Source organism: Podarcis bocagei (genome assembly GCF_964188305.1).
Source record: "Podarcis bocagei genome assembly, chromosome: 17".
NCBI classification, from domain to species: Eukaryota; Metazoa; Chordata; class Lepidosauria; order Squamata; family Lacertidae; genus Podarcis; species Podarcis bocagei.
The window spans coordinates 40,738,627-40,753,085 of record NC_138143.1 but is presented as its reverse complement, the minus strand read 5'-3'; the positions used below and the strand labels follow the sequence as shown (position 1 = coordinate 40,753,085).

The 14,459-nt window shown below is 43.0% G+C and overlaps 1 protein-coding gene and 1 long non-coding RNA gene across 2 annotated transcripts in view; one reads left to right on the top strand and one right to left on the bottom strand.

Moving 5' to 3' along the window:
* MAN1A2 (mannosidase alpha class 1A member 2) overlaps window positions 1-12,143 on the bottom strand; it is a 36,708-nt gene extending 24,565 nt beyond the window's left edge. Inside the window, exons 1-3 of the mRNA XM_081176493.1 lie at window positions 11,671-12,143; window positions 3,159-3,414; window positions 1,415-1,511 (exon numbers count right to left, since the gene is read on the bottom strand). Of these exons, the coding sequence (XP_081032619.1) occupies window positions 1,415-1,511; window positions 3,159-3,414; window positions 11,671-11,993 (676 nt within the window). The 5' untranslated portion in view covers window positions 11,994-12,143. The remainder of the gene's footprint in view (window positions 1-1,414; window positions 1,512-3,158; window positions 3,415-11,670) is intronic.
* Window positions 18-1,253, top strand: LOC308577041. Its single transcript, XR_014003377.1, has 2 exons — window positions 18-140; window positions 766-1,253. It is a non-coding gene; the product is annotated as an uncharacterized lncRNA (long non-coding RNA).
* Window positions 12,144-14,459: the final 2,316 nt, after the last annotated feature.

Sequence of the window (14,459 nt, the reverse complement as noted above, 5' to 3'; positions counted from 1 at the left end):
ATCCATCTTGACCCTGTCATGCCCTAACGTGACCAAGAAACAGAACCCAAGATGTGCAACTATCTTGTCATTGCCCCCATAGCATTCTCCCAACTTACAGAGGAAGAGGATGGAGGGTGAAAGCCCAAGGAAAAACACAGGTATATGGAGACTTTTGTAAGCGAGTACAGTGGTACCTCGGGTTACAGACGCTTCAGGTTACAGACTCCGCTAACCCAGAAATAGTACCCCGGGTTAAGAACTTTGCTTCAGGATGGGAACAGAAATCGTGCGGTGGCAGTGCAGGGGCAGCGGGAGGCCCCATTAGCTAAAGTAGTGCTTCAGGTTAAGAACAGTTTCAGGTTAAGAACGGACCTCCAGTATGAATTAAGTTCTTAACCCGAGGTACCACTGTAGAATATGCCAAACTGTAGGCTGTACTTGTTGCTTATATGGCACAGAGCTTGAGGTAGGACCCTTTATTATTTCTGGTTTTTTGATGAATAAGGTAAGTAAACATCTTAACTTTTCTCTTAAACTGAAGGATTTTTGGTCCTAGTATGTCCCTGTTTTTGAAAAAGAACCTCACTGAGTGACTTAAGTCCTCTCCTCTGGCAGGCATAGTGGGAACAGAGGTAGAATTTTTAACTGCATTGCGACTGCAGAAATCTTAGCATATGCATTTAAGGCATTTAAAGAACTTTATATATATATTCTACATGTCAACCCTGCACAATAGGCTTTTTATTATCATCCCCAGAGTATCCCTGTTTTTATTATCTTCAGAGTTTGTCCAATAGTTTAAGAAGCCTATGTAGTCTACCATTGCTATCAAGCTGCAAATCCAGGCAACATGGAAGAGATCTCAAAAGTTGTGCAGAACAGGTCTCTAGATGAAGTAAGCAAGGGCAAAGACTGAAGATCAAGTGAAGTCATCATGCCAGCTCTTCCCTCTCTCTCATACACACGAATGCCCCAGCAGGACTTCATACATAAATATGTATAGTGGCATAGCACACGCACACACAGCAGCTTGCCACACAAAAATCTGAGTGCATTTCATCAAATGTAACCATGAAACAGATTTGTTTGCAGAATGTTAATTCAAAGAGCCAACTATCAGAACTACAAAAGTCTGTGTTATACAAAAAAAATACCTGTTGTACAATTTTTGTGTTTGCAATGACTAGCAGAAAATTTAGAACATTCATCATCATAAGAAGTCAGACATGCACTGATGCATTTGCACAATAAAATTCAAGAATAAAACAGGATTGCATTTAATTGTAATTGCTATTCTTGAGTGGTTATCTACAGGATTAAGTGGGTTAACAGTTCTCTTTCGTTAAATTTTTCAAATTCCAATGACACAACAGGATAAGCAAGGTATTTTATGTTGAATTTTCAAAATGAGTTTTTTAGAACGACAACTTACCAAATATGTTGGTGGAATGTCCTTTCCTAGCAATGGGTTTCAGTTCATTATGTCCCCATCCATATTGCCGGTAATTATCCCAGGCATGCTTCATCATCTAAGGAATGGAAAACAAATAAAAATTAACACAAATTATCCATTCAACTAAAATATTTGTTTCAAAAACAGATTCTCTCTATAGATATAAACAAAGGTAAGCAACAGAGTACAACTGTAATTTCAACTGAAATATATCTGAAAATGTTTCAAATTCAAGTCTTGCAAAATATTCTGTGCTGTCAAAGTAAGCAACTGCTTCTGTAAAGGGATGGAAGACTAGCAGTGATTAATGTAAGAGGAAGCTAATCCAAAAAATCAAGGTTTAAAAATGTAAAGGACCCCTGGACAATTAAGTCCAGACAAATTTGACTATGGGGTGTATTGCTCATCTCCGCTTTCAGACTGAGGGAGCTGGCGTTTGTCCGAAGACAGCTTTTCCGGGTCATGTGACCAACATGACTAAACTGCTTTTGGTGCAGTGGAGCACTCATAGAAGCCAGAGTGCACAGAAATGCAGTTTACCTTCCCGCTGCAGCGGAACCTATTTACCTACTTGTGCTGGTATGCTTTCAAACTGCTAGGTTGGCAGGAGATGAGACAAAGCAATGGGAGCTCACCCCACCATGCAGATTTGAACTGCCAATCTATTGCAACCCTGCATCCCCTGCCAATAAACCAGACAGGTTAAGTAGAAGAAGCTAATCAACTTGCAAAGGCCAACACATTCATGAGAATCACTGCTGAAATGCATTTCCAAATATGGTTCCAACTTCTTTCTTTTATTACCTTTTTTCAAAACACATATTCCTAATTTGCCTCTCATTATTTCTCAGAGTAGCATAGCATTTTCTCTCTGACTCTGACTCAAATTTGAACAAAGCAACATACTCACAAAATGAAATTGTATGCCTGGTATCCCTAATCACCAGCCAGCCAGCCACCTGCCTCTCAATGCTTCCTGCTGCCTCTGTGAGTCAAAGCAGCAGTGTCTCCATTGATCTGCATAAGGCAGAACACTGTATTCCTGAAGGCTTCCCCTCTCTGCCATTTTCGCAAGTCAATGGAGGAACTGCTCCATTGACTCAAATGGGGAGAAACAGTTGAGTGGTGTCTATCTGTCTTGATTCTGTGTTTTCACATAGGCAGACACACATGGGACACCGCCAATGTTTTGTGATTAGCCATACCCCCACAGAGGAAATTTAAGGTAGAAATTTCATTAGCATAGCTTAACACATTTTAATGCGACATTCAAAAAATATTGTCAGTAATAGTCACTCTACCCCAGAAAGGGAGCTCCAGGGCAAGAGATTAGAGGAAAATGTCAGATTACAATAAAAGAAAAAGACACAAAAGATCTACACATAATAATTGTCTTACGTGCTTATTATGCCTCCAAAAAGCAACCGCCACCTCATCATGACACTTAAGATTTCCTCATGAGGTCCTGTTCCAGATTCTATCTCATGAGTTTCTTATTAGCCTCCTCCAGAGGCAGAAAATGTTCTATAGGGGTCAGAGTGATGAACTTCCTCCCAAAGCAGCCCAGAAAATAAGCCCAGATTATGAAGCAGAATATATTAAGCCAATTCCCACATGAAATTAACTTCTATGACTATCACAAACAGTATGGTTTCTATTCACAGAAATAATACAAGCATCACGAACTACAGCTTGGTAATGATAAGATGACGCAAGCCATTACCTCTTTAATTTTGTCCCTTTTTTCTCGGATGTCTGGATCCACTGGATCTCCACTGCTTATCCCTACAAGATTTGGTATCGGGACCGGTGGCAAGGGCTTGCTGCTTTTGTTTTTCAAACCCTTTACTATTTTGTTCTTCTCAGTTTGAATTTCAGCCTGGATCTCATCCCGTGACTTCTGCAGTTTCTCTTTTGCTTCCTCCAAAGCTTTTTCGTGATCTGCACGAATTTTATTTCTCAAGCGTTCCTCTTCTTCTCTAAATAAGCAAATAATAGTCATTAAGCTCTGTTTTTAGAGCTTAGGGCCAACCGTTAGAGCCAATCTGTTATACAACCATCATCTATTTCTTATTTCAACTGTAACCGAAGACGTTCTGCCAAATATATACAAATGATACATCTATTAGTATTAGAAGACCACTATATGTTGTAAGAAATGGTTGACATTAGAGCATTTCAGAAATTCTAATGATTAAATGGGACTTTTCACATATGCAAGAATTACATTTCATTTGCCATCACTTGCAGCCGAATGAACAGATTTCATTAAAAAACACTGTTACTGATGTGAGGCTACATGAAAGTGCTATCTATAGTAGGCTTTATCTGTTAAAGTGCATTCACACACCATGCATGTATCAACCAGCCCCAAAGAAAACTGAAGCTCTGATAAGGTTTAGAGCATGGGTCGCTAACATGGTTCCCGTAGGCACACACATGCTTGCAGTCTACAGGGTCCTCTCCCCCACTGAAGTTAAGCATACTATTTTTGTCAACAAAATAGGTGGCGTTGTGTGCTTGAGTGTGCTGTGTGTGTTGCTATGCCCCCAACTGTTTCTCTGGTTTGCAAATGTGCTCCCAGCCAACCCCTAATTTGAATAGAGCAAATGAGGAGGCCCTAAATGGCAAGGCAACTAGCGCAGCAATCAACATTATCCCAAGAACGTTGCGTATGAAGTCCTTCGATTTACTTTTGTTGCAAACCAAATTATTAAAGGTATGGTTTTGAAAAGAGGTTTCCAACCTTGTTGAAAGGATTCTGTAGCAAAACTCTCAGGCCCCAATTAAGACTTGGCCAAATATATATGCCTACCATTGACAGAAACACAATGTGGGTAAGCATATCTGCATCTGGATGCAAATCTACTTCATGCCCTCAACTCTACATTCAAAGAAGGAAATCCATGTGCATCTAATTTAGAAAGCTGCACCAATAATGAACAAATATCACCAGCAATTTACAGTTTTCACCTTATTACGGCAGGAAGTAATTACACAACAAGTTTTGGCACAAATAGGGTAATGCAACAGCAATCAAAAAGATAAGGAAGACCCACATCTGTGATCAGAAACTGGCACAGGCATTTCAGAGAACTGCACAATTCTATGCATGTCTACTCAGAAGTAAGCCCCACTATGTTCAATGGGACTTACTGCTAAGTAACCATGTTTAGGATTGCAGCCCAAGAGTCCCCTGATAAACCTGATTTAAAAAGGATTTAAAACTCATCAGAAGCTTGGCATGATGGATCTCTGCTTCCTGCTTATCCCAAAAGCTTTAGAACTACTCAATCCTATTGAAAAGGTCACAAAACATGTGCTGTGAAAATGAAAATATCACTCTTGACATATTAACATTATATTACTAGTTATTTTAAGTGCGAAAAAAGTCAAAATCATTTAAGATTCCGTCACTTCTCTTCATTTCAACAATGATAAATAAGTCTTCTCAACAGTAGATTAGCAGTTAACACCCCATTTGCAACGAATAGCAATAGGCATTAAACTCTGAAGGAATAGCAACACCTGTGACATTAAACTCCATGCCCTTGAGACTTGGATAACACTATGCCTAACCAGCACTGCAAACCAGAAACCTACTGTGAGTTTAACCCACTTTTTGAGAATCACAACAATACTGTAACTCAACACAGTAGGCTGAAAGGGTGTGTGTGTGTAATCCTTTGGGGCTTGAAGGCCGCATTTAGGATTTGACAAGCCTTCCAGGGGTCACATGCTAGCCAGGGTCCAATTCACATGCAGATACACACAGCACAGCAGGGGGGGCACACAGGAACCTGCACTTATGTGTATATGCATACAAATACACATGCGCGCACAGTAGAGGGGCAGGCTCAGGAACAGACAGACATGCTCAGTCAGTAGCATTTCTACTCTGTAGGGCAGCGCTGCAGTAGAAGAATCTCCCTCTACCCCAGCATGGGGGTGGGCAGGGAAACAACTGTGTTGCTGTCTACCCTTGCAAGAGTGTAGGAGGGTCTCCTCCAGTTCCAGGAAAGGAGAAACAAAGCCTCTTTTTGGGAAAGGGTCATTTTTCCTCCTAGTGCAGCACCATTGTTAGAAGGTCTAAGAAAGCAGGTGGGAAATAGTTTCTTCCCAGTTCCTAAGTCTAAGGCAGGCACATCCAACAGGTAGATTGTGATCTACTGGTAGATCGTGGGGTGTTCCTGGTAGATCTCTGGCCCCTCAGTGATCTAATCCCCCCGCCCAAAAAAAGCTCTACAACTTTGGCTTCCCCAAGAAAGCTCAAGGACTTTGCCTTTCCTAAAAAAAGCTCAGCAACTTTTGCTTCCTAGCAAAAAAGTGGGCCATCAGATTAAGTTCCACTATCGGACTGGGGATTCAGGATCCTCAATTGTGTTTTATATAATCAACTTTTAATTATGTTCTATGTATATTGCAATGCTCATTCAGTTCCATTCAGAGGTTCTCAACCTGTGGGCCCCCAGATGTTGTTGGACTACAACTCCCATCATCCCTGCGCTCTGGCCTTGCTGGCTAGGGGTGATGGGAGTTGTAGTTCAACAACATCTGGGGACCCACAGGTTGAGAAAGGCTGATCAGTTCCATTCATTCAGATATTCAGTTCCATTCATTCATTTGCTCCCTAAAAAAAGCTCAACCACCTTGGCTCCCCACAAAAAGCACAACAACTTTGATCCATCCAACGACAATGGGTAGATCACTGCCAGTTTTTTTACACCGTGAGTAGATCACAGTCTATTGGGAGTTGGACGTCCCTGGTCTAAGACATTCCAACAATGGCACTGAAGAATAATTGGTTCAAACTATTGTTACTGCCAAACTACTCCCATTTTTAATGCGACAAGGTTACGTCTGCATTCCTACAGCAAAAGGGGTCCCTGGTTGTTCAACCTGAATGGTTGTGCAGTACCTGGAAAGACAGTGGCTAGAAAGGGAGTTGAGGGAAGAATTCTGAACTGGTTTCCCTCTGTCCATTGACTGGTTTCAAGTCATGCTACAACTCCAATCCTTGACAACTATATTTTTATAAACTTCCAGCGGTACCACTTTAATTCATATTAACATACAATCTTCTATTGTTTCAACTGTGTCATGGAATTTTCTGCTAGACTGATCTGAAGCATTACAATAGGACATTAATAAAGAGGAACTTTAGAAGTTTTGAATGTTGAATACTTTAATCCTGCTTTCATTCAGAGGGCAAAGCAAAAAAAAAAAAAAAAAATCCCAAGTGGAAATATGAACTCCTCTTTAAATAAGAGTGCAGGTCAATACTCTTCCTTGACCATTTATGAATGCTAGCTCATGAGAAGAGTCTAGTAGTGGGGTGCTTACTCCACAATAAATTGCAGAAGTTGTGAACACCCCAGTTCAGCCACAATATAGTATCTCACATTTATTAAGCTAAAATAAATGCAAACCTTGCACCCAGAAACCCTGCCCTTGCTGAACCCTTTCACGCTCCTTCTCCGTGCACAACCAAAGACTGCCTAAGTAAATCAATTAACCAGTTTCCCAACATGCCTGAAACTGGGAAACACCAACTTCCAATTATTTCAGTTCCTGGTTTGTTCCAAAGGTGATAAAAGGCTTTGACAAATCCGCTCATCAGGGTAGTTATAGCTAAATGCTTCCTGTTTTGGAGAACGTATGAGGTAGTTGCAAGATAATGCAGGCAACTCATTGTGGGTGTCAGCAGTCGTGCATAAGCCCATTCTGCCCCCGCCCCCTTCCGGGGCTGAAAGCAGAGTATGTGTCAGTGGTTGTGTGTCAATAAGACATGTGCAAAATGATTGCTGCATGTAACTAGGTTCAGGGAAGCATTTTGGTTTTACTATTGTGCATTTTTCCTATGTTAATTAATCAGAGCAAGTAGGGATTCCATTTTAAAAACAATGCTGGGGGGCTGGAAGATGGAGCTTGATTTTTTCTTTCAGACAGTAACATTTTTGCACTCAGAGTTTTTACTTGAATGAACTGCAAGGGGATAAATACTAAAAATAAAACAGAGTAAGAGTAAGGACAAGAAGCAAACAGAAACTGGATACTACTCTTTTCTTCCTAGATAGGGTTGCTACTTCAGACTAGCCATTTAGATATTTGTAAAATTATTTTTCTTGCTCAGAACTAAGGATTGCATTTGAACTGGCTGAAGATAAGCCTTGGTTTTAAAAAATGGTTAACTTTTTTTTACAGATTGAACCTATGCAAAACATAGGTTTAGAATCAAGCACCATGGAGTTCAGTGGGACATAGACTACAATTATACATAACTTACCAGAGTATTAGAGTGGGGTAAAAATAGTACAAATAAATTATCTTAACAAACTCAGAGTACAGAGTTTGTCAAACTTTGGATTTTCTGAACTGGCATTAAGAGAAAAGTGGTATCTTCTTGTGATAGCATCATTATCTATTTTTATGCAGTTGAAAGAGGAAAGAAATTGACCCTAAATCAGGGATGGCTAACCTAGGGCTCTCCAGATGCTGTTATCGACTACAACTCCCATCATTCCTCACCACTGGCCATGTTGTCTGGGACTGATGGGACTTGGAGCCTAAAGCTTATTTAATTCTGGTTTAAAACTAACCAAGCCCACTGTAGCTTTTCAATATCCTATGGGCAGAGAATGTGAGTGATCCAGCTTGGAAAAAACTGAGGAGGTGTTAGCCTATGAAAACTCATGCCGCAAACATCTTTAATCTTTAAGATTAAAGATCATTTTTGTTATAAAATTTCTTAGAAAATTAAAATAAGCATCTTATTGGCAAAATGCCACGTTGCCGCTACATTTTATAGTCCTATTAGAAACAGTTATATAAATATTGTTTTGTACAAGTTCAAATAGTATATATATATTTGTGATGGGAGGAGATAAGTCTTAAATTTTTGAAAGGGAGAGAAAAACCTGTCAATAGGTTCAAACAAACAAAATGTTTTCAACCTACACAGAGTGTTATGTAATGTCATCAGTTAGTATATTTGTTGACAGTAGTATATGCTTCATAGATGGCTAATGAAAACAAAAACTTGGCTACCAAGCCCTGTTTGATAACCCCAATTTCCAAGTTCAGGAGCAGGAATGAACCCAGGAATTATTCGGTTGTGGTGCATGAAGAAGGGAAGAATGAAAGAACAGCATGAGACACAAGTCAATATGTGTCAAGTTCAAATCAACCGTGTGTTTTCTTTAAAAAATGCAGCCAAGGAAAGAGCAAAGTGTAAAACCCAACATACAAAATTCTATGGCTATAACCTCAATGGTTTTCTGAAAAGAGCAAATATCATTTCCCAACATTTTATTCTACACAGAAAACTGTACCACATCACAGGCTCCATCTGTCTGTTCTGGCCTTTGGAGACTAGGAATTGATTGTGAGTTCAGCTGGTGGGGGGGGGGGGTTAGTGTTAAGTTATAATGTTGATGAATTTGGTTTTTATTTTTTGCTGTAAGCTGCAGCAAGGTAAAAGTGGGGTAAAATTATTTAAAATAACTGAAGATCCTGCCAGTAGTTTTTCTAATTATGTTTGCTACTACCTTAATGTTATTGTTCAGTAGTAAAATGATTTCATTCTATACCTTTGCTTCTTGTATTCCATACTGACTTCATCTAGACTTACTTCTGAATAGACATCATTAGGCTTGCCCCATAAAGCCATAAAATAAGGTTCAAAAATAGTAATTTTATTACTGAACTCCTAGTGTAATTCATTTTTTTCCTCCCAGCGCAGACTCTTTGTACTGTACTTTGTTCTTCTGGTGCTGCCCCTCTTTTATCCTGTTCCATACAAAATGGGTACTGAAAAGGCACTCCTTTAATTAATCTTTTCTGTTCCATTTGCTAAGAGCATTGTATAAAATGACACACCAACTCTACTCATAGCTGGGTACGAGTGCATATGGAGGATATTCTAAAGGTTTATATAATGCCAGGGTTTGTGGCACAGGTTCCTGCTGTGAGGACTTATATATACTCTTTTCTCCCAAGTTGTTACATAGCTCTTCAGGTTATCAGACACAATAAAGATGTAACCATGTTTTTCAGTCTGTGGCAGTTCCTGCTGTGCCTACATCTAATAAGGGTAGGCGGTAGATCAGTCACCAGCCCCACCTAAAACATGGGTGAGGAACCCAGGGTCCATAGGAGGCCCTCCAGACCGTCTATCTGGCCCCCCCCCCGAACATTCCCTAGGCCACACCCCTCACTGACCTGTCTTTGTACCCTCTGAGTGTTTTTGCCTAGCTGGAATGTGTCCTTGTATTCTGATACAGTGGTACCTTGGGTTAAGTACTTAATTCGTTCCGGAGGTCCATTCTTAACCTGAAGCACCACTTTAGCTAATGGGGCCTCCTGCTGCCACCGCACCGGCCGGAGCACGGTTTTTGTTCTCATCCTGAAGCAAAGTCCTTAACCCGAGGTACTATTTCTGGGTTAGCGGAGTCTGTAACCTGAAGCGTATGTAACCTGAAGCGTATGTAACGCGAGGTAGCACTGCAATGCCTTTTGGTTCCCTAGTGGAGGACAGAGAAGGGTATACAAGTGCATGCAGAAAATAGCCCACTTTTGCCTCTGGTCTTACCCATCACTGGCATGTGGTCCCCTGAAGGTTGCCAAGAAGTGAATGCAGCTGAAAGAGGTTCCCAGCCTCTGATCTAAAGTATTCACTCATTCCACTCCTAACAGCTCCAAAGACTTGCCCCAGAAGGAATGGCCATTTAACTTCCCACTGCCCCACCTCAAAATGGTAGGAGACCGATACACAACTGGCTTTCATTACTCTAAGAGGACCACATTAGTCTAAAGCCAGGCACAACTGGCTTTCATTAGTCCAGGGTTGCTTTCCATGGGGACAGCCACTCCTAACAGGGACGGGGAGGGAAAAAGTAAACAAGAGTGAGTGTGAAGCAGCAGTTAAGAGTACTGACGGACCTGGGTTCGAATCCCCCGCTTGGTCATGAAGCTCTCACTGGGTGACCCTGGGCCAGGCACTACCTCTCAGCCTAACACTCCTCACAGGGTCGTTGCAGGGATTAAATGGGTAGTGGGAGGAGAAATATGCATACCACCTTGAACTCCTTGAAGGAAAGGCAGGATTTAAATACAGTAAGTAAGGTGCACTGGCGAATCAGGTCTTGACAACTCCTCTTTCTGGACACCTGTGATGTGAACGTAACCTGACAGCACACAGTGATTCTTCACCAAGGCAGCACACCACATTAAGCCAGGCCTGAAACCTATTCCTGTATACAACACTCCCCCTCTTGTTGTCAGCATCTGTCTGTTTCGAGACACAATGGAGTGCACCTTCAAGGCTGAAGTCAAATTGCTGCATTAGCACTGACATGTCCTCCCCAGGCAGTGTGTATGGAGGTCCTGAGCTGTCCAGAGGACAAGACCTCCCTCTCAGCCTCACTGATGTGGTCCAAAGGAAAGCAGAGCAATACGCTTGGCACCAGCTTGGCTGCAGGAGTTGCTGGAAGAAGGCATACAGAGTGCCACCCAACAGTCTTAGGGTTGCGACTCCAGATTTGTGAAGGGCTTACTCCATAGCCTTTTCTTCTCCCAAGAAGTATCCCACAAGGCAACAGACGTTTAGGATCAGTGTTTTCCTTCTCCTTGATGGGATACCTTCCCAGGTGGACAAGCCCCATCTGCCCTCATTCCTCTCTATATAGCCCACCATGAAGAAACCACCTTGACCACTGGACCCACTATTGGTATTGTCTGCGCAATCTACCAGAGCTTGGCTTTGCATGCAGGGGAAGCCCCTAAACCACTGAGTTTGAAACCCGTGGACTACCCAACCCCATCCCACCAATAAGAATACAGTGGTACCTTGGGTTAAGTACTTAATTTGTTCCGGAGGTCCGTACTTAACCTGAAACTGTTCTTAACCTGAAGCACCACTTTAGCTAATGGGGCCGTGCCGCTGGAGCACGATTTCTGTTCTCATCCTGAAGCAAAGTCCTTAACCCGAGGTAATATTTCTGGGTTAGTGGAGTGTGTAACCTGAAGCATATGTAACCCAAGGTACCACTGTGTTGGTATTGTCTGTGCAATCCACCAGAGCTTGGCTTTGCATGCAGGGGAAGCCCCTAAATGACTGAGTTTGAGACCCGTGGGCTACCCAACCCCATTCCACCAATAATAATAATAATAATAATAATAATAATAATAATAATAATAATGGCAGCAGCAGCAGCAGCATTGGCCTGAGGGCCTACCTGTGCCTGTGCTGGTCGCGGCCCTGCCCGTGGACCAGGTACCCTCCCGCGGCGTTCTTGCCCCCCTGGCCGGCCTCCACGTGGGGGATGAGCACGTCCTCCAGGCCCAGGTCGAAGCGCTTGTGCTTGGAGGAGTCCGGCAGGAAGAAGAAGGCGCCGAAGCAGAGCGTGATGAAGGCACTGAGGATCAGCAGGAGGATGAACTTCTCCGAGAGCCTCAAGGTGGCCCGGTGGTGCGGGAACGACGACGACGACGACGACGGGCCCAGGTTGCGAGGCGGGATGCGGCGCCCCGAGAGCGGCAGCAGCGCCGGGGTCGTCATCGCGAAGGCGGCGGGGGCGGCGGGGGCGAAGCGAGACGAGGCGGCGGCGGGTGAGGGCGGTTAAATCTCCGGTCGGCGGAGCAGCTAGCAGGCCTCCTCCTCCTCCCTCAGGAGGGCCGGCGCGCCGCTCCGCGCAGGGAAGCCGTCCCGGCAGCGGCTCCCTCCCCGCAGGGAGGCCCCCGCGCCCCGGCGGCCTGAGGCGGAGCGGCGGCGCTCATCCCGAGGCGGCTCCCGGTGGCGGCGGCGGCGGGGTCCGGAGCGCCGAGCCCGAGGGGGATTCACCACATGCCGGGCCTCCTCGGCGCCGCCCGCCTTCCCCTCAGAACCGGCCTCCCTTCCCTCAGCCGCTCGGCGGAGCCTCGGAGGGGCCGGGCCGTGTGGCGCCACTCGCTCCCCGGCCGCCGCCTCCTCGCCTTCCTTCCCACAAACGTCTCTCAAGGAACCGACTCCGGAATCCTGAGGCAGAGAGAGAGAGAGAGAGAGAAGCAGGCCCCCCTCGCGCGCATGCGCGGGTCTCCGCGAGCGGAAGAGGACGCCCTCCGCTTCCCTCTCGTTTCCTGTTTCCTAGAGCTGGTTAAGGGTAGAGAAGGGCTGGCAGCGGCAACGGAAGTTATTCCGGGTCTCTTTCTCAGCTCATCTCAGCTACCTGCCAATCTCCCATTCCCACCACCCTTCTGAGTAATACCCCTCCCCACCTTCTCACTATATAGAAGGATCTGGCAACTTCTGTTTCAGTGTATCTGAAGAAGTGTGCATGCACACGAAAGCTCATACCAAGAACTAACTTAGTTGGTCTTTAAGGTGCTACTGGAAGGAATTTTTTTATTTTGACTATGGCAGACCAACACGGCTACCTATCTGTAACCGGGTCTCTTTTATTTATTTTTCTTTCTTTCTTTTCCCAGATTTTTTTTATTGGTTTTCACAACATTATAAACAAACAAAAACAAACCATAGCCTTATTGAAAATTACACTTGTTGTTAAGTGACTCCCTCACTTCCCCTTGGTTGAATTTCTTTGTATGTCCTTTTAACGGTTTTCCAAATCACAGTTCTTATGAAATTTAACTTAAACATTAACATCCTTAGATCTTCACATCATGAAATTAAACATATTAATTCATCACTTAACGTAAATAAAATCCTAAGCCAATTAAGTATCTGCAAACTGTTTTCAGTTACTTTATTTTAACTTAACATATTTAACTAAGTAATCATTAAATTTAATCCAATCCTCCTTCTGGTCCGGTTAAGTCGGCTAGCTCCGAAAAAAATCCATCATCTTCGGTGATGGACTACATGGAACTGGCAGAAATGACTGGCAGAATCCGAGATCAGGGAGAAGAGTCGGTGGAAGAAGACTGGAAGAAATTTAAAGACTATTTGCAGAAATACTGTAAAATTAATGAATGTTAAAGGGATGTTGGATTGAAAATAAGCGGTATTGGTAAAAAGATTAATAAGAATATGTAAATACGGATTGACAATGGTTGGAAATATATAGTTATAAATAGGCTAAGATATTAAGTAAAGATAAATGACAGAGGGTAAGGATTTGCTGAATTAAATATTTGAACTGGAATACAAAAAAGGGGTGTGTGAGGAGGTCAGGAAACAAGTAACTGAAATATAAGACATGAAAATATTGATTTCCCCCCCCTAACTTTCTTTTTACTTTTTATGTATTTTGTCTTTGTATTTTTGTATCTCTTTTTCTTTTATTATAGTTATTCTGTTCTATTTTTTATCCTTAATTCTGTAACTTTTTATTGTTTGTAAAATTCTAATAAATATCTTTTTAAAAAAAATTTCCATCATCTTCATCTGCCATTCTTCTATCATTGGTAATTCTTGGGTTTTCCACTTTTTAGCTAACAAATACAAGCAGCAGTTGTGGCATACAAAAATAATTTAATATCTTTCTTGGGCATCTTTTATTTATTTTTCAAAGCGCTCTAGAAAAAAGGGCCGCCTCCCATAGACTCTTAAGAACTGGAAGGGACCATCTGAGCTGGGTCATCTACTCCAACCCCCTGAAATGCAGGAATCTTTCACCCGACCTGAGGCTTGAACCCACCACCCTGAGATTAAGTCTCTGATGCTGTACCAACTAAACTATCAGTGATTGGGATTTATACACCTTGCACCCTTGGCAAAAAGGTGTTTAGGTGCAAGGAGAGGACATGGGTGGGTGGGTGGGTGGGTGGGCAGGCTGCCAACTACTCCGGGCCTTAGATTGCCTACCCCTGATCTAAAGGGTTAATCATAGAGTCCTAGAATCATAGAGTTGGAAGAGACCACAAGGGCCATCGAGTCCAACCCCCTGCCAAGCAGGAAACACCATCAGAGCACTCCTGACATATGGTTGTCAAGCCTCTGCTTAAAGACCTCCAAAGTAGGAGACTCCACCACACTCCTTGGCAGCAAATTCCACTGTCGAACAGCTCTTACTGTCAGGAAGTTCTT